The 19,445-nt window shown below is 50.3% G+C and overlaps 1 protein-coding gene across 7 annotated transcripts; it reads left to right on the top strand.

The window, feature by feature from the left end:
* Positions 1-739: 739 nt before the first annotated feature.
* Positions 740-15,315, top strand: HINFP (histone H4 transcription factor). Of its 7 annotated transcripts, XR_013550034.2 has the most exons (12): positions 1,664-1,792; positions 7,177-7,361; positions 9,500-9,729; positions 9,989-10,100; positions 10,272-10,424; positions 10,925-11,002; positions 11,090-11,210; positions 11,297-11,435; positions 11,528-11,652; positions 12,209-12,509; positions 13,357-14,068; positions 14,217-15,315. XR_013550034.2 is itself a non-coding variant. In XM_060604983.3 (11 exons), exons 1-11 carry the CDS (start codon positions 1,746-1,748, stop codon positions 13,396-13,398), a joined length of 1,533 nt encoding a protein of 510 aa, XP_060460966.1. In that variant the 5' UTR covers positions 1,664-1,745; the 3' UTR covers positions 13,399-15,315. The 7 variants fall into 7 exon arrangements, 6 of the variants coding, with proteins under 6 accessions (XP_078288963.1, XP_060460968.1, XP_060460966.1 ...); XM_060604983.3 differs by having other exon boundaries at positions 13,357-15,315; XM_060604984.3 differs by lacking the exons at positions 13,357-14,068; positions 14,217-15,315 and adding an exon at positions 12,979-13,178.
* The last annotated feature ends 4,130 nt before the right edge of the window (positions 15,316-19,445 follow it).

Here is a 19,445-nt window from a genome sequence, read left to right as displayed (position 1 = left end):
CAAGACACAGTCTCAAATTTTGAAGACATATGTGTGGATTCCAGAGCTATCCTGAAATTTTTGCTCTGTAAAAATTGTTTTGAGTCTACATAGTTCTGTGAATGGACTTTTTCTTCCTGCAATTGCTAAATTAAAGCTAAGAACCATCTTCAGTGGTGTAAATTTGAATTAAAGTAAGGTTGGCATTTTGTGAAGTATTCCTCTATGCGCTTTTGAAGGAATGAAGTTGATAAAATATATTTTTGTTACTTGTGGATTGTATTTTAAAAGTCCTATTCTAAAATAGGGACAATAATACGCTGTTGTTAGCAACAAACTTCATGCACAAATTTCAGATTTTACTATGATGCTTATTTTTAATAGTATCCGCTATTGAACATTCAATGTGTTTCCTGATGATATGAATTATATAGGCTTATTTTTAGGTTAGGAAATACAGGAAAATGTAACAAAATCTATATCAACCCCAATGAACTTTACTAAGGTACATTATTTAACAAATATGTCTTGAGCCCTTAATGTTTCAGCCACTAGACTAAGTGATGGAGTATGAAGGTGAAGAACACATACAATCCCTGCCCTCCCTGACTGGAAGACTTCTTGGAAAAAGAAGCATATTCACTGAGACCAGAAGAATGAGTAGGCGTTAGTCAAATACATGCCAGACTGGGGAGAAGGGAAAGACGGTACCAGGCAGAGCAAACAAGTACAAAGCAGAAAAAGTAAAAGGCAGCTAGGTGTGGTAGAGAAACCGAAAGTAACTCGGGGCGGGAGAACAGAAATAGAGGACTAGGACTCAAGACACCATCGAAGTACACAGGACTCAGATGCTGAAGGTTCTAGAAAGCCTCAGTATAGTTTGGGCGGGGGGGGGGGGGGGGGGAGGGGTCGGTGTGTGCCCCGAGGCCACAGAATGCCTTTTAGCGTTTAAAGCAGGGTGGTGGTTTGATTAGGTCTCCGTGGGGAATGGCTTAGAGGAAAACAAGAGTCCACGCAATGGAACCAGTTAGTGTAGACATCCGGGCTCGACGTCGTTAATAGACTAAAGAGGGAGCGGAGAAGGACCGGGAGGAGGGGCAGAGGGGGCTGAATTCGAGAGCTCCGGCGTGTGTTTAAGGACGTAGAATTCAACTTGGAGGAGGGTCGGACGTGATGCACGAGAGAGGAATCAGGGATGACGACCGGGTTTCTGACTTGGAGTGGGTGGATAACATGGTTGCTTACTGAGCCAGGGAACAAGAGAGGTGGGGGGCGGGGGGAGAGAAGACGACTCAGGAATGCCGATATTTAAGAAATCGGAGTAAGAGAACGAAGGATAGAGGTAGGACCCTAATTTGGGCCGGGCGGGGCTTACAGCAGCGCGCACCCAGCCTCACGCGCCGCCACCGCCGCCTCCTCCTTACTCCCCCTCCCTGTGCTCGCGGGCAGCTTAACACAGTAACCCACGCGACGAAGGAGATGCCACTCGGGGCGCAGCTGGAGCCCCGCGCAGGCCCAGTGGGTGCCGAGCGCGGAGCCTGCGCAGTTGGGGGAATTCGGGGCCTCGGGATCCTCGCCCGCACCTCGCCTGGAACGCAGCGGCTGCAGCAAAGCTACCATCCCCGAAGCCCGCCGCTCCTTGCTCCCGCCCCTTCCGTATTTTGGTCGCGCACGGGTTCCGTCAGTCGTAGCGGCCATTGGCTGCTAGAGGTATCCGAGAGCGATGATTGGCTCTCGGTGGCCGTCGCTCAAGCGCCCTTCCGGAGATGGTCGGAGGTGGGAAGAGCTGGAGAGACCCGGGAGCGGAGGGACGGTAAATTGGCTTCCGGCTTGCCTGGGCGACTTTGGGGACGCTCTGAGTAGGCTGCTCAAGCCAGGCTCTTCCCTGGTCACCTTGGCGAGGCTTCGACTTGTAGCTCGGCCACGCCGGTCGGCCTGGCGCCTGCAGCGCCCCTGGCCCTTAGTCCCTAACCCCAACTCGAACCTCCCTGCTTTCTCGTGTGGGGCTTGGCTGCTGCTGAGACGTGGTCACCGCCATGCCTTAATGCGGGAAGCACTACGAGAAACCTGCGGGGCTGCCAGGAGGGTCTCCTGTCTTCTCTTCGAACTCTCCCGGTGTTTCAGGGGCCCGATCCCGGCCGCTCAGGACAAGTCTTCCCCGCTTCGCCTGTGCACTGGGATTTCTTTCTGTCCTGACCTCCCTCATCGGGTGCTTTGTTTTGGCATTTGTCTTCACACGTCAGAGTCATCTCTTCGGCCAGATTGTGAGTCCTTAGGAGGTTCAGGACATCAGTCCTTTCTTTTCTTGACTATCGTTCAGGGTTAATTTGATGCCTTGCGTTAAAATATATACTCAAGTATTTGCTGGTTGTTTCTTACTGTGACCCCTGATGAAAAGAAGTGTTAGGAATCCGTCGGGTTGTCCTTTTGTTGACCTTTTTGTAGAATTCTGCTTAGATCATCTCACCGTCAGAAGCAAGGATACAAATAGCTGACGCTTGTTGAGTTCTAGGGGTGTGTTATGCTAAGCATTTTAATCTACACTATCTAGTTTAGTCCATAAATCAATCCAGTGAGACAAGTTTAATGATTCCTCTGCTATATGGGAAACTGAGGCTTAAGTAACTTGCCTAGGGCCCCACAGCTAGTAAATGTTGGAGCTTTCTAACCAGTTTTGTTGACTCTAACATCAGCTGTGATGTTAGTATCCTGTTTTACATTTAGAGAAACAGGTTCAGAGAAGCTAGGTGATTTATCCAAAATAAAATAATAAGTCCTAGATTCACGTAAACATTAAAAGAGCTTGTATTAGGATGTCGTGGCCCTGAAGTTAGAACTGAACAGGGCACAGGCCAGGCTTTCTAGGAGCTCACAGTTTATTGGAGGAAACTGACAAAATAGCTACTTAATAAAACATGTTTGGGGTATTGTGTATACAGATACCAGGTCTGTGGAGAGGAAGGAATCAGACAAGGAGTGATGAGATGCCAGATGTAGAAAGAAAATGGAACCAAATTCCCTGGCTTTGAATTCTGTCTCCATCACTTCCTAGCTTGTGGCTTTGGGTAAATTATTTAACCTATCACGGCCCATTTCCTCATTTGTGAAGTGGGATAATAGCGGTACTTCCCTCAATGGGTGGGTGGTTGTATTAGTGAGTTTTTATATACATAAGATTCTTAGAACAGTGCTTTGCCTACAGTAGGTACTTAATGTTACGTTATTCTAGGCAGAGTAAAATCATTGAGACAGGGAACTTGAACCCAGGTTTTCTGACAACTTGTCCATTGCCCTTGCCAGTGTACAAGTTGCCTCACTTTGCTCACAGAAAGAGGAGTGGTGACCAGATTGTCACTGTCCCACTGTTCCCCAGGCTAGAAACAAGTAGGACACAGGCAAAGAAAGTAAAGGAAGCTGGGGGACGACAAAAGAGGAATTCAGGGGGGCGCCTCGGTGGCTCAGTCAGTTAAGTGTTTGACTTTGGCTCAGGTCATGATCTCATGGGTTTGTGAGTTTGAGCCCCACGTCGGGCTCTGTGCTGACAGCTCAGAGCCTGGAGCCTGCTTCTGATTCTGTGTCTCCCTCTCTCTCTGCCCCTTTTCCCACTCGCTCTCTCTCTCAAAAATAAATTGAAAAAAAAAAAAAAAGAGGGATTCGGGGAGCTTTGCCTAAAGTTCAGGTCATTCTCGATATCTAGATAACCCATCTCCTGGGTCTTGCCCACCAGTCAACAACAGATGTGTGTTTAGAGCATTTGTGCTCAGCACCGTACTGGACATAGTATAAGGACTCAGATGGGTGCGATGCGGTTTCTGCCCAGAAGCAGCTAAGATTGTCCCATTGGGCAAATGAGAATAGAACACATCAGATGACCATGAGTGACCATGGGCAGCACACAAATAGGGTCGAGATTTTCTGGCATTATCTACGCCAGACATAGAACCAAGAGGCAAGCATAATCTGAGGGGTGGGTAGTTTTGGAAAGCTTCCTGGAATGTGATCAGATGCTGACATTTATTGAGTGTGTGGGGAGTACAGAGCTCTGTGCTAATGTTGGGAATAGGCAATGGAGGGGTGATGGTCCCTGCCCTGAGAAGCTCCTAGTCTGGGGGAGACAGACCTTCCATTTCACTGTAGCAGCACCATAATGAAGGTGTGCACAGTGCTGTGGGGACAGCAGGTAGATATTCCAGCTGTGCCTGGATGAATTGGGAAAGAACTCATCCAGGAGGGGACATTGGGCTTGAAGGGTAGGTAGAAGTTTCTCAGGCAGAGAGCTTGAGGAGAACGTGATGTGTTTAAGATAAAGTTCATTGAATCAGAGAAGGAAGAGGACCGAATGAATGGGAGAGGAAGCCAGAGCAGCAGCATGGTGTAGAGGAGGAGGGTGTGATCTTTGGGTTAGAGCCTGGGCGCTCTCACTTTGAAATGAACTTTGGAAGAGAAGTTTCCACAGGGCTGACTCATGGTAGGCCCTCAGTAAGGGTTCGTTTCTTTACCCAGTTCCTGGAGAAGTAAGTTGAGGCCAGTTGAAGAGCTTTGCATGCGGTACTAGGTGGACTTGAATCCCGTAGGCAGAGAGTTAGAGGAGGTTTGGGATGTTGTGTCTGCCTTAGGAAGGTGTTCCCTACTTTTCCTACCCCAATGTTATAAAAACAGTGAACATTTTCTCCTGATAAGGTTCACTGTTAGTCTCGAGCAGCCCAGCAGCCCCATGGACATCCCAGAGTGTCCGAGGTGACTGGCTTCTCGGAGGAGGGGCAAAAGCCTTGGCTTAAAAAGGGGTTTCTCTGATAAGCAGTTAGGTATAAGAGGTTCTTGAACTTGTAGTCATGAAGGATTTCACGTGTTTTGTTTTTTCTGTGTTTTTTTTTCTTCTCCGTGTGTAGTAAGTAAAGGCCTTTCCCAGAGTTCCCAGCTCTATCAGGTAGACCAGTGCCTTGCTCCCTTCTAGGGCAGCGACAATCAGTTAACATCCGCCCAGAGGTGACACACCAGGCAGAGTCAAGGCCTCTTGGTGTCCTCTCTTGTCCCTGGACTTTTGCTTTCACTGCTGTCCTCTGTCATTCTGTTTCCTTTTAATGAGGGAAACTATTCTTTTATTGTTCCACAAACTGTGCTTCTGGAACTGCCTGCATCAGAACTGGGGTGCCGAGGTAAAAGGGCAGATTTCTAAGCTTAACCCCAGCCTACCTGAATCCGAATCTCTGGCAGGGTGGCTAGAGAACCCTGCAATTGAATTCATATTAAAGGTGGAGAACCTGCAGGTTCTTATTCAGCTTTCTTCAACAGGCATTTATTATAGGCCTAAGCATGACTAGCACTGTAAATACCCAAGGTACGATATCAGCTAGACAGATAAGGCCTCTTTTGTTCAAATGGAATCTGTACTTGACCCTTGAACAACGTGGAGGTTGGGGTGCCAACCCTTATGCAATCAAAAATTCATGTATAACTTTTGACTCCCCCAAAGCTTAACTACTAATAGCTCTACTGTCGGTTAAGCATCTGACTCTTGGTTTTGGCTCAGGTCATGATCTCACGGGTCGTGAGTTCGAGCCCCGCATCGAGCTCTGTGCTGACAGTGCGGAGCCTGTCTCTCTTAATAATTAAATTATTCTCTCTCTTAATAAATTCTCTCTCTCTTAATAAATAAACTTTAAAAAATATTGTCTTATGTAAAAAAAAACAACAACACTGCAGATGTTACATGTATTGCTAACACTAGATGTCAAAAATGAAAAGATGACAGTCTGTAGGTGTGTGTGTAAGTTTTGATAAATTTTAACTTAATAAAAAAATTTTTTAAGTAATCTCTACACCCAGTGTGGGGCTCAAACTCATGACCCCGAGATCAAGAATTATATGCTCCACTGACTGAGCCAGCCTGGTGCCCTGATAAATTTTAACTTTTTTAATAGATTTGTATATATTTTATGGTATTAAATAATGAAAGACTGGTGTCTACATAGATTTTATGTGTTTGTGACCTACCTTTTTCTTATTTTTTTAAGAGACAGTGTGAGCAGGGGAGGGGCAGAGAGAGAGGGAGATAGAGAATCTGAAGCAGGCTCCAGGCTCTGAGCTGTCAGCACAGAGCCTGACGTGGGGCTCGAACCCACAGACTGTGAGATCATGACCTGAGCCAAAGTCAGACCCTTCACTGACTGAGCCACCCAGACACCCCTAATTTTTTAAAATATTTCTAGGCTACACAGTTCATTTGCAAAGTTTTTCAAATTGTTGCAAACATCCCAAAATTTTCCAATGTATTTGAAAAGTATTTTAAAAGTCTGCATATAAATGGGCCCGCACAGTTCAAATCTCTGTTCAAGGATTAAATAGACATTTTAGTTCAGAGAATGTCAGGGGAGTGGTGAGTAACCACTGGGAGATTAGGCAAAGGCTGACAGTATGGCAGTTTGAAAGTCTGGTGGGGATTTAGGACATGATGCAGTGAAAAATAAAAGAGCTTCTGGGCTCATCTGTAAGCTGTGTGGAAAGAATATGGACTTTGGAGTCAGCCTGACCTGACCCTACCACACCAGTAGTGTGTGACCTTGAGCAAACCAGTTAACCTCTCTGAGCCAGAGGTTCCTATTTGTAAGTGAAGTCAAAAATAGTACTTACCTCATAGGGTGGTGTTGGTAATTCAGTGACGTAATATAATATGCTTAGTATGATGCTTGATATATAGTTAAGTGTGAAATTAACAACAAAAGGTTTTGCTATCCCCGTTTTGAAGATGAGGATGTTCAGGAACAGAAGGGTTAAGTTACTTGGCCAAGGTCACACAGCTAGTAGGTGGCGGACACAGGAGTCTAGATTTGAAGTCTCTTCCTTGTCCAGAGCCATCTCTTTGAACCTGTGCGTTGTTCTGCATCCCATTGGAATAATTAATTCCTTCTTGGCCAGTTGCTCTGAAGCTTCAAGAGAAATGTGCCTTTAAAGTTCTTAGCTCAGTGCCTGGCACACGCTCAATAATGTTAGTGTGTTTTTCCCTTCCCAAGAACGCCAGACAGCTTCCAGGGGTTTGAGGAACTGCTACTCCATCCTTATTGAAAAAGCACAGGGTTTCTCGCAGGTCACGGGAGAAGGCGCCTGCTGCCGCCTCTAGGCAGCCTGTCAGCCCAGCCGTTCACCCCCTGGTGGCGTTTGGGTGGAATCCTTGCAGCTGTGGGTTTCTTTCCCCTCTAGGGTGAAGGCCATGCCGCCCCCTGGGAAAGTTCCCCGAAAGGAGAATCTGGGGCTACAGTGTGAGTGGGGGTCCTGCTCCTTTGTGTGCTCAGCCATGGAGGAGTTCTGCGAGCATGTCACTCAGCACCTCCGGCAGCACCTGCACGGCTCCGGGGAGGAGGAGGAGGAGGAGGAGGACCCACTTGGTAAGGGGGCAGGACAGGAGGGGGAAGGAGCTCAAGGAAGGTGGAACGTCTGACTTTCCTTGCCTAATTGTGCTTGTTTCGCTTATAAAAGCATTGTAGATGGGAACGCAAACTGGCGCAGCCGCTCTGGAAAACGGTGTGGAGGTTCCTCAAAAAATTAAAAATAGACCTACCCTGTGACCCAGCAATAGCACTGCTAGGAATTTACCCAAGGGATACAGGAGTACTGATGCAGAGGGGCACTCGTACCCCAATGTTTACAGCAGCACTCTCAACAATAGCCAAATTGTGGAAAGAGCCTAAATGTGCATCAAGTGATGAATGGATAAAGAAATTGTGGTTTATATACACAATGGAGTACTACTTGGCAATGAGAAAGAATGAAATATGGCCCCTTGTAGCAACGTGGATGGAACTGGAGAGTGTGATGCTAAGTGAAATAGTCATACAGAGAAAGAGAGATACCATATGTTTTCACTCTTATGTGGATCCTGAGAAACTGAACAGAAGACCATGGGGGAGGGGAAGGGGAAAAAAAGTTAGGGAGGGAGGCAAACCATAAGAGACTCTTAAAAACTGAGAATAAACTGAGGGTTGATGGGGGGTGTGGGGGAGGGGAAAGTGGGGGATGGGCCTTGAGGAGGGCACCTGTTGGGAGGAGCACTGGGTGTTGTATGGAAACCAATCTGACAATAAATTTCACATTAAAAAACAAAAGCATCGTAGACTCATCATGGAAAATTCATTCAACAAGGAAACGTGGGACGAATCTGAATCCTCCATCCTGCCATCAAAAGGCAATTAGTGACATTACTTTAGTGAATGTCCTTTTGACGTCTCTCTGCATGCAATAATAAATTAGATAAAGACGATTTTCTTTTTTAAAAAGGATCATATTATTATTATACAGGCTGTCGACAACCTGCTTTTCTGCTTCTCTGGTAATGCTTCTCAATTTTTGTTTTTTTTTTCCCACTGCAACTACCAGATAGGCATGCGTTTTACTTCCCAACCCCAGATAAAAAGTTAAAAAAATGCTTGAAACAATACTTGCTTTTGTTAAATGTTCTCTCAAGTATTCTTATTCTTTTTCATTAAAAAAAAAAAAAAATGGGGGGGAGTGCCTGGCCGGCCCAGTGGGTAGAGCATGTGACTCTTGATCTCAGGGTCGTGAGTTCAAGCCCCACGTTGGGCATGGAGCCTACTTAAAAAAATAAAAATTGTTATGCGCCTCCCTAAATTGATGTATTCAGTCACTAACAGGTCACAAAACAGTTTTAAAAATTCTGTTCTACAGAAAGTACAGAGGCAGCTCTCCTTCCCCAACCTCAGATTCTGTTTTAAGTCTCGTGACTATGAAGCATAAGTGATAGTTTCCGAAGTCAAACAGTACGTACACAAAAGGGAAATTAGGGGGTTATATATTTCAGAGTAGCTCCTTTTAAAAACAAGTGAGCCCCTGTAAAGCACTGAAAATGTGCTTCGAGAGAGGTGCATGAGAGCCAGGCATTGGACTGCCGCAGCTGATGGCTTTCCCGGAGAGGGTGGATCTCGGGCAGAATTTGGAGGAAAGAAGGACCTGCGGTCCGACGGGAAGGAGTGAGGGGTGTCCCAGCTCGGGAGGCGGCAGCGCACGCCAGCCACACTGTGAGTTGGTGGCTCTGGACCTTGCGCACACCCTTCCCTCTGCCTCGACCACACTTCTCCATCTAGCTCACGGATGCTCGCCCTTCGGATCTCAACGCAGGGACACTTCCGAGTCCCCCATGCCTACATCAGATGGGCTCTGTTTAATTTCGTTGCAGTAACCCGCACCCCCTGCCCCCTTCATAGAACTCGGAGTTGGCTGCGCTTTTAGATTTATACGTGGGATTACTTAACTAACGTTTCCTCTCCCTGACTGAAAGCTATCGTGAGGGCAAGGACTGGGACTCTTTACTCATCACTACCCCCCCCCCACCCCCACCCCCCCAGTGCCTGGTGCACGATTGGTAGTTGTTAAATGCTGGTATTTGCCGAATGAACTGTGGTCATCTGGTCAGAGTCCAGCCTGCTCGCTCGCCGCTAAGTGTCACAGGTAGAAGGAGAGCTGAGCTTTGGAAGGTATCAGACTTTTCCCCCTAAACCCCTTTCTGCAGAAGAAGAATTCTCCTGCTTGTGGCAGGAGTGTGGCTTTTGCTCTATGGACAGTTCTGCTGACCTCATCCGCCACGTCTACTTCCACTGCTACCACACCAAGCTGAAGCAGTGGGGGCTGCAGGCTCTGCAGAGCCAGGCCGACCTCAGCCCCTGCATCCTGGACTTCCAGAGCCGCAACATCATCCCTGACATCCCTGACCACTTCCTGTGTCTGTGGGAGCACTGTGAGGTCAGCGGGCAGTGCTGGGCGTAGGGGTGGGAGGAAGTTGGGGATCTTAGCTCAAGATGCCTTGACCCTCTCAGGGATGCCCTGCGTCTGCCAGGTTCCTGCTACTGTGTCATTTCGTTTCCGGGTGGCCCCCATGCTCCAACTTTCTCAGGCCCACCGAGTTAGTTTGAGGGAGCGCCAAGAAAGCCCCCTTGGGCACGTCGGTGTAAAAGTCCCTCTAGCCACCCTCGGTCCTAACCCCAGGTTGCCCCTGGCACAGAGTTCCTTCGACAACCCCGAGTGGTTCTATCGGCACGTGGAAGCACACAGCCTGTGCTGTGAATACCAAGCGGTCGGCAAAGACAACCAGGTGGTGCTGTGTGGCTGGAAAGGTAGGGCCACTCCTTAACTTCTTGTCCTTAAAGAATCCCTGGGGGTGGCAAGGGGTTGGGGCGGCGGCGGGGCATGGGACCAGTCCCCCAGGGTAAGGTCGGCTGCTGGCCGGAGACTTGATGTCAGAACTGCCTCCGGGCGTTTGAGCCTGACTGGGCTTTCCTTCCCAGGCTGTACCTGCACCTTCAAAGACTGCCGGAAGCTTCGAGAGCACCTCCGCAGCCACACCCAGGAGAAGGTGGTGGCCTGCCCCACCTGCGGGGGCATGTTTGCCAACAACACCAAGTTCTTAGATCACATCCGTCGCCAGACCGCGTTGGATCGTAAGCAATCAGAGAAGAAGGGGAGCGGGTGCAGGCCGTCCTTGCGGTGGGGGTAAGGGGCATGTTCCCGGGAGTGGGGGCCACCGAAGGCATCTGCAGCCTGGCTACATCTACCTCTAGGACTCAGTCACCTGCCACAGTGTGACAGGAGAGTCATTAGGTGCTCTTACTGTTCAGTGCTCACTGTGTGCCTCATCTCTTCCCAGTGAGTCCTCGCAACCCCATGAGGTATGCTGCTCCTCCCCCTTTCTGCAGGTGAAGAAACCGAGGGCCAGGTTACCTCACTTACCTGAGGTCGCACAGCTAGTTAGGGGTCAAGCAGGGATTCTCATTCAGGTTCTCGACTGCAAGCGCCATGCTCTTTCCATGGTACTTTGTCCATCCCTGGTTCCTGAGCTCCCCCTTTCTTGGGTGGTTCTCCTCTCCCGGGCTTGCTCTCCTGTCTGTGCCTCTCCGCCATCCTCCGCAGCCCAGGCTCTCTTCTGCCTGCCCCACTGTAGAGCAACGCTTCCAGTGCTCTCACTGTTCCAAGAGATTTGCCACGGAGCGGCTGTTGCGGGACCATATGCGTAACCATGGTGAGCGGCCGGCGCCCCCGACCTCCTTGCCCACCCTCCAGGTATCCGCTAGGCCCCCGATCACAGCCTCCTCTCTGCTCCTCTCAGTGAATCACTATAAGTGTCCTCTGTGTGATATGACCTGCCCGCTGCCATCGTCCCTCCGAAACCACATGCGCTTTCGCCACAGCGAGGACCGGCCTTTTAAGTGTGACTGTTGTGAATACAGGTAAGGGGAACCAGGGGCCAGAAATCAGAGAACCCGAGGTCCAGGGTCCCCCGTGCCCTCCCACCGCTCCTGACCTCTCCCGGCAGCTGCAAGAATCTGATTGACCTGCGGAAGCACCTGGACACCCATAGCAAGGAGCCCGCCTACAGGTGTGACTTCGAGAGCTGCGGCTTCAGCGCGCGATCCCTCTGCTCTATCAAGTCCCATTACCGAAAAGTGCATGAGGTGAGTTGGGCGGTCGGTGGGAGAGGGCAGGTGCAGGTGTGGGGGAGCCCAGGATGCAGAGCTGGCCTCACTCTCCCGCCCCTCCCCGTCAGGGAGACTCAGAGCCGAGATACAAATGTCACGTATGTGACAAATGCTTCACGAGGGGCAACAACCTCACCGTGCACCTTCGAGAGAAGCACCAGTTCAAGTGGCCCTCAGGGCACCCCCGTTTTCGGTATGTCTCTGAACCCTGCCCCGTAGGTTCGCAGACCTTCCCCCCCGCCCCCCGATACCTTTTCAACAAGTTAACCTTGAATTTGAGGATAATTGGATGTCCACCGTCTCCGTTGAGGTTCGGGGAACCCCGAGAATCGGTGGTGGAGCAAAGATGAGTTTTGTTACCTTTGAGTGGAAGGCACGGTGCCAAAGCCCTACAGCCAGAACCGGAGCCTAAGGGCCCTCATCCGTAGCCCCAAGGCCATCTCCTGAATCCTGTGACACTCCCACCCTCCAACACAGATCATTTCTTTTTCCCCCTCTGCACCCCCTCCCTCCCTCCCTCCCTCCACCTCAAGTTTCTACATCAAATTTTCCATTTCGAGTAATGCTCCCTCCCTCTTGTCATTTCTTCTGCACATTCCAATAAAGACCCCTCTTGGTCTCCAACTCCTATCACTTAACATCCCAGGGCTTCTCCCATCCCTCGTGTTTGTCCCGTAGCTTGCCGGTCTCTGGACATTTCTGCGTCCCCCTGCGCATGTTTGCTGCCCCCCATGCTCCCGCTTCCCCAGGTACAAGGAGCATGAAGATGGCTACATGCGGCTGCAGCTGGTTCGCTATGAGAGTGTGGAGCTGACACAGCAGCTGCTGCGGCAGCCGCAGGACGGATTGGAGCCGGGAGCATCGCTGAGTGACAGCAGCCTGCAGGGCATCATTCTTGAAGCAGTGCCAGGGGAGCCGGGACCCCAGGAAGAGGCCGAAGAGGAAGAGGAGGGTGGGAGCGGTGACGGCACGGCCCTCTCGGCCTCTCAGGACACCCCCGGCCCCGTCGTCCATGTGGTGAACCAGACCAACGCCCAAGGCGAGCAAGAGGTTGTCTACTATGTGCTGTCCGAGGCCCCGGGAGAGCCCCCCCCAGCCCCCGAGCCCCCCTCAGGGAACGTCATGGAAAAGCTTCAGGGAGTAGCTGAGGAGCCACAAGTCCAGATGGTGTGAGGGCTGCAGAGCCTGACCGTTCCTACCCCAGACCCTGGCGTGTGAGCCAGGCTGGTGGCGGTGCCCCTAGCGGGCAGCCCCTGCCAACGGATGCCTTTAAGGGTGGTGCCAAGAGCTGTGTGGCGCACTCCGGACCTGGCTTGCGTCATTCAGCGGATCCAAAGGACTTCCTTTTCTGCCAGACGGCGCTTTGTGGGGACCCGAGAAGTTTGGGTTCCTTGAGGGGGATGCGCTGGTCGTGTGTGTCCTTGTAGAGGGGCTGGTATCAGGCTTACCCATAACCCCCTAGTCACTCTGAAACAGTGAGTAAAAGCCCCCGTCAGCTCGCACCCATTCCCGTCCTTAGGTCCGTGGGTGACACATAACTGGTTCCTGCGAGGGCCTTTTCCTTACAACCAGCCAAGGCAGCATGAACCAGGCAGCCATCTCCCTCTAAAGGGCTCCTGCGATCGCAAGGACTTTCATGGTTACCCTCAGGGATGGGATTGGAGGCACTGAGTGTGTGTGTAACGGTTGTTTTGGTAATAAAAGAAACACGGGCTCTTACTCATGTCTTCCTTATGCTTGGTGGCTCTCAACCAGATAGGAGATGCAGCTGCCCAGAAGAGGAGTTGACTCATTAGGCTTGTTCTCCTTTTAGTGACTGGGGTTTGTTTTTGTTTGTATCTTTACTCTTGCTCCCCTCCCCCTCCCCCCTTGGTGAAACGTCTCCATTTCTTCCCAGAGCATCTGCTGTCTCCATGGAGGTCTCAGGTGTAGGCTGTGAGTGGGCAGTAGTAACACTCCCTCTAGAATGCACGATCGGCTGGGAGACAGGAAGGTAGGGCACCTGGGCACGGCCATCCCGTCTGAGTCCTGGTTAGAATCCAGTGTCTCTGGGGTAGGGTCTCTACCTGTGGGGCTGAGGAGGAAGCTGGGACGGGTGGTGGATTTGGAGGCCCTAGGGAATGGCAGGTACTGTAGGTTTAAAGACCAGGTTAGAAAATTGTGTCTGAATGTACAGTTTCCTGGGGGAAAGGGTCTGTTTTTCACTAGATTCTCAAAGAGGTTGAAACCCTCCAAAAATAAGAACCATTTCCCTTGGCCTGTCCAGCCACCTCTCGGCACCCTGTGTCCATTCTTGGTGTCGCTGCCACTCTTGAGGTCAAGGGAATACTCTCAGGGGTATTCGTGGGCAGAAAGCTGCCCACAGAAGATTTCTGCACCTTTTTGAGAGGACCGAACTTAATTCTTACCGCAAAAACAGCATGTGCCTGTTGCAGGAAGAATTTAGGAAAGAACAAGCTTTTCGTTAATTCCAGCCGCCATTTACCGAGTTCCTTCTATAGTCCGGGCGCCGTGGCAGGTGGTAAAGATACAGTAAATGATGAGTAAAACCCAGAGGTGAGTGAAACTCTCTGCCCTGAAGAGACTTGGAGTACAGAGACAAGACCAAAGTAAGTGGAGGGTTGGAAGCCTACCAGAGTTCACTGAGGAGGCTCAGAGGAGGAGGAGACAGCATTATGTGCATGAGGGATCAGGAAAGGCTTCATCGAGGAAGTGATTAGAGCTACAAGGTACAAAGAGGTAGACACATTGTTCCAGGTAGAGGAAACCAGGTCTCTACACCTGAAGGAGGACTCCGTGGCCTGCAGCACAGGGCAGTATGCCACGGGGAGAGACGAGACCAGGAAGGAAGGCCGGGCCACCCAAAAGGATCCACGTGAGGTTTTAGGACGGTGATTCTGCCAGTGATGAGGAATACAGATTGGAACAGTGAGAAGTTAGGGGGCTGCTGGGAAGAATTCAGGCAAGAAACAATGAGGGCTTTAAGGTTATGCCTGTGTGGATGTTCACGTTGCCTCTACGAGAGCACCTTCGAGGAAATGGCAGTGTGGAGAAGAGAGGAAATGTGAATGAAAAATGTGCTCAAGCAAGGCCATCTCATTCCCAGGCTCACTCCTCTAGGGTCTTGTACTGATTTTGCCACCCACGCCCTGTCCTTCCCCTAAACAAGTATAATCCACTAACCCCAGCAGGCCTTCAGTTCGTCGAAGACAAGCGAGGCTTCTTTGGGCTAAGTACCCTCAGTCTCTTCTATATCTTCTCACGTCACTTAATTTGGGGCCCCTTCCACCCCACCTCCTCTGGGTCTGTGTTTTTGGTGGTTACACATTGTGAAGCCACTGCCCTCTAGAACCCCCTGTCTTTCCATACTTCATGCTGCCCAAACCATGCTCCTTTACTTCTGAGGTATGCACTTGTTACCTTGGTCTTAACAGCAGGCCCTCCTGTTTGTCCTTATTAAATTTTGTCTTGTGAGATTGACACCTGACCCCAAGAGGTGGATTAAAAGGTTGAATAAAACAGGGCCAAAGACAAACCCCAAAGGCAAGTCCCTAGAGACCTTTCTCCTAACCATGACCAGATGAAGACTTTAAAGACTCCAAACCTTGAAAACACACGGTGGTGCCCCACTATCCCTATACGGTTCAAATACAGTGGATCCTTGAACAATGCGGGGGGGTGGGGGCGCCGACTCCCCCCACGTAAGTGAAAATCCATGTGTAACTTTTGACTCCCCTAAAACTTAACTGGTGATAGCCTGCCGTTAACCAGAAGCCTCATCAATAACGTAAGAAGTTGATTAACACATGTTTTGTATATGTATTATATGCTGTGTATTCTTACAATAAAATAAGCTAACAAAAAAAAATTTTTTTTAAACGTTTTTATTTATTTTCGAGACAGAGAGAGACAGAGCATGAGCAGGGGAGGGGCAGAGCGAGAGGGAGACACAGAATCCGAAGCGGGCTCCAGGCTCCGAGCTGTCAGCACAGAGCCCGACGCGGGCTCGAACCCACGGACCGTGAGATCATGACCTGAGCCGAAGTCAGATGCTCAACCGACTGAGCCACCCAGGCGCCCCCTTGCTGGTGCTCTAAGCAGTGGCTGAGGCTGCCCCCTCCAGCATCCCTGATGCCGTGCTTTCCTCAGTTGAGCAGTGTCTTGAGGATCAAGCCAATCCCTTATGTAAAGTACCTCCCTTACCAGTCTTGGCTGTTACACCCACACCAGATCTCATGCTCTGTACCATGGGGACAGCGGAAGAGGTTCTGGCTTGCTACCGCGTGAATCTAGTTCTTCGGGGGAAGGGGATTCTGGGCTCAGCATGCATAGGTTAGAAAGCACCGGAGCTAGCGTGAGGGGTTATGGAATCGAAGCAACTAGAGGCCTATGGAAGGATATCAGAGGCTGGGGCTGGGTCAGCGCAGGACTTTGGAGGTAGGGCGATGACACTGCTAATTTGATTACCTTAGGGTTTCATCCCGAGTCAGCCCATACGTCAGACATCATGGTGTCTGAAGATTAAGGAGACAACCAACCTTACTGTCCCTTAAAGAGTGGGGGTACAAAGAGAAGGCAGGCGGCCCAGGAGTGTGGAAGCGAATGCTTCTTTTCTCTTACTTGGGGCAAGTCCACAGTCTCAGAGAAGAGCACAGGAGAGCTGACTAAGGTATAGAAGAGCAATGATTCCCCAAGATGAGGAGAGGGAGGAATGGTCGTGGGGAATCAGGTCATTTCGGTAAGGTTACGACCTATCGAATATAGGTATAGTGAACGGTAGATGAGTGGATGAATTTTGCTCAAGGGCAGGCATCCCATGATGCACTTCGGGAATAAGGAGCACAGCCGTCCTGTTCAACAGCAGGAGTTGAGGCCGAGAGGCAAGGTTGGTGGATGCTGGCAACTCTTCACGCTTAATAGCTTGCATTTCTTGACCGGGCAAGGAATAGAGAGGACAAGTAGATAAATGACACCTGGGGAAGGAATGGAGCCACCCCTTTGGAGCCAGGGAAGGAGGGATGAACGGGAGGGGTGAGAAAGCTTTCACATCTGGTTGTCTCTATTTCCTTGAGGAAGTAGGAATTAAAGTTTTGAGGAGAGTGATAAGAATCGCCATTAGAAGATAAAAAAGAGTGAGATCAGCTGATGGTCGAAGGCCAAGATCAGGCACTGGCAAATTCAGCACAACCAGGTACTTTTTTGTAGCAGATACCAGCACCCCCGGAGCAAAAGCAGAAGACAGACCGCTGGGTTGACCCACAGCCAGGACGTGGATGGCGTCGGGCCAAGGAGCAGGGTAATTACAGCAGCTGGAGAAGACTGGACAGGGAGCCCCTGAGAGACCAGAAGGTAGTGGTTAGGATCAAAGCACTGGAGGTTTCAGGGCACCGGGCTGGCTCAGTCGATAAAGCATGCAACTCTTGATCTCAGGGTCATGAGTTCAAGCCCCATGTTGGGCATAGAGCTTACTTAAAAAAAAAAAAAAAGCTGAAAAACAAAGCGTTAGAGGTTCCGATGAGGCTTCTGAAGATTAGAGGGCAGAGGGGAGTGCTTGTGGTCAGAAAGGGGACATTTTTAAATGGAGCTATTCAGAGTCCACAGTACATCTAAAAGAAGTAGGCTGCGGTGAGGCGCCTGGGTAGCTCAGTTGGTTGGGTGACCGACTTCGGCTCAGGTCATGATCTTGCAGTTTGTGAGTTCAAGCCCCGCGTCGGGCTCTGTGCTGACAGCTCGGAGCTCGGAGCCTGGAGCCTGCTTCGGATTCTGTGTCTCCCCCCTCTCTCTATCCCTCCCCTGCTCACACTCTGTGTCTCTCTGTCTCTCAATAATAAATAAACGTTAAAAGAAAGAAAGAAAGAAAGAAAGAAAAAGAAAGAAAGAAAAAGAAAGAAAGAAAGAAAGAAAGAAAAAGAAAGAAAGAAGGAAGTAGGCTGCAGAGTGGAGACATGTCACAGGAGTGGAAGAGTCCAAGGGAAACACCTACCTGCAGAGGCCTTTGTGTCCCCTCCAGTGGAGTGGGTCCTGTCTCACAAGGGGAACCGACACCAGAGAACCACTGGGTGACACCCGCTCAAGGCTGGTTCCATGCAAAGGACACACATAACCGAGAGGTGTGGTGGAGGTTCAAGTTGTAAGGGAAGAAACAAGCTGAGACTAAGAGGAGGGGGGTGTGTGGGATCAGAAGGAAAAAGAGACAGAGACTCTTGGGTAGTGACCCTTGACATTTTGCAGCTTTGGAGGTCCCCTCGTTTTCTTCTTAGCAGAAGGGAGTGGTACAACATAGCAGGGGAGAGATGGAGAGGTATGTGTTACACTTTAAAAAAATATTTACTTTTGAGACCGAAAGCGGGGGCGCATGCAGAGAGAGAGGGGGACAGAGGATCTGGAGTGGGCTCCGTGCTGATAGCCGAGAGCCGAGAGCCTGATGCAGGGATCGGGGCTTGAACGATGCGGGTCTCAAGGGGTCTTGGGGCTTGAACTCTGAGACCATGACCTGAGCCAGTCTGATGCTTAACTGACTGACCCCGTACTTACTACACTTTTTTTTAAGTTTATTTATTTTGAGAGAGAGAGAAGCAGAGCACGTGAATGGGGGCGAGGCAGAGAAAGAGGGAGGGAGAGAGAATCCCAAGCAGGCCCATTGCTGCCAGTGCAGAGCCCCACACGGGGCTTGAACTCAGGACTGGTACGATCCTGACCTGATCGGAAATCAGACGCTTAGCCAACTCAGCCACGCAAGTCCCCCTGTATTTTTATAATTTTAAAAGAATAAAGATCCTTTAGAAAGCAACAGCAGGGGCTCTGCCTAGCAGGTACCCCCCTCCACCGTCCAGATTCGAGCCTACGCCCATCTTTGCTTCCTGCCTTGGGTAGGGGAGGGCTCCGTCAGCCTCCCCCTTAATCCACCCCTCATTCCCAGTCCTGAGCTGCATTTCCCCCAGTGGCCAGCAGAGGGTCCTTCTATTGATAAATACATTTTAAAACCTTTCTTGGCGAAGACGAGAGACTAGTGCCGTGGGCAAAGGAGGCCCCGCGGATGAGTGGCCTGGGGTGGTGGGAACAGAACTGAGTTGGTTCCAGAGTCCCCAGTCCAGTTCCTCCCCCTGTCCCATAGGACACTGCTACCCCCCTTTTGCCATAGGTACATAAAGCTCCTTACCACCTGCTTCTCCCACAAATCCCTGCCCAGAGCACCCGTCTGCTAGATTAACTCCTGGCACTAAGCTGAGACAGGAGTTTTCTGCTTCTGCCTTGTTCCTCGTAAGCCAATTATCATCAACCCTTACCTTTCTGGGTCTAAGGAGCCTGCCCTGTTTGGAGGCTCCCTCTTGGGAAGGGGGAAAGGGTCTGGGATGGGAATTGGGGAGGTCTCAGAGAAAGAAAAGGATCAGTCTCAGGGAATGGAGGAGGACTATTTGGGGAAGAGGGAGCAGGTCCACTCTGAGGGAAAGTCCTTGGTAGGTGATAGGGGGGGTTGTTCTGGGAATGATGAGGTCTGGACTGAGGAATGAAGGGTCTCTTGAGCAATGGTTCTCAAAGTGTGGTCTCTAGACTAGCAGTATCAGCATCACCTAGGGACTTATTAGAGATGCCGATTCTCTGGCCCCACTGCGGATGCTGAGTCAGAAAGTCTGGGGGTAGGGCTAACAATTTGTTTTAACAAGCCCGCCAGATGATTCTGACATGGATCCCTGGAGCCATCACATCAACTCATACTTGTGCTGGACATTTCTGAGCGTCAGTTTCCTTATCTGAAACACGGGAGGATAATATTGACCTCATAAAATTGTCATGAGGACTGGTTAGACCATTCAGGCAGCTGATAGCTATTGGGTACTTTCTGTGTCCAAGTTCTAGGAATCCAGGGGAGAAAGATACAGACCTAGCTCTTTTCAGAGGTCACGTGGTTATGCCACGTGCCTAGCACATAGTAGGCCTTCAATAAATGTAGTTTCCCTCCTTTGCCAAGAAAACGGGAGCTTCTTC

The sequence above is a fragment of the Panthera onca genome, chromosome D1 (genome assembly GCF_046562875.1).
Source record: "Panthera onca isolate mPanOnc1 chromosome D1, mPanOnc1 haplotype 2, whole genome shotgun sequence".
Lineage (NCBI taxonomy): Eukaryota > Metazoa > Chordata > Mammalia > Carnivora > Felidae > Panthera > Panthera onca.
This window is presented reverse-complemented; position numbering and strand designations above follow the sequence as displayed.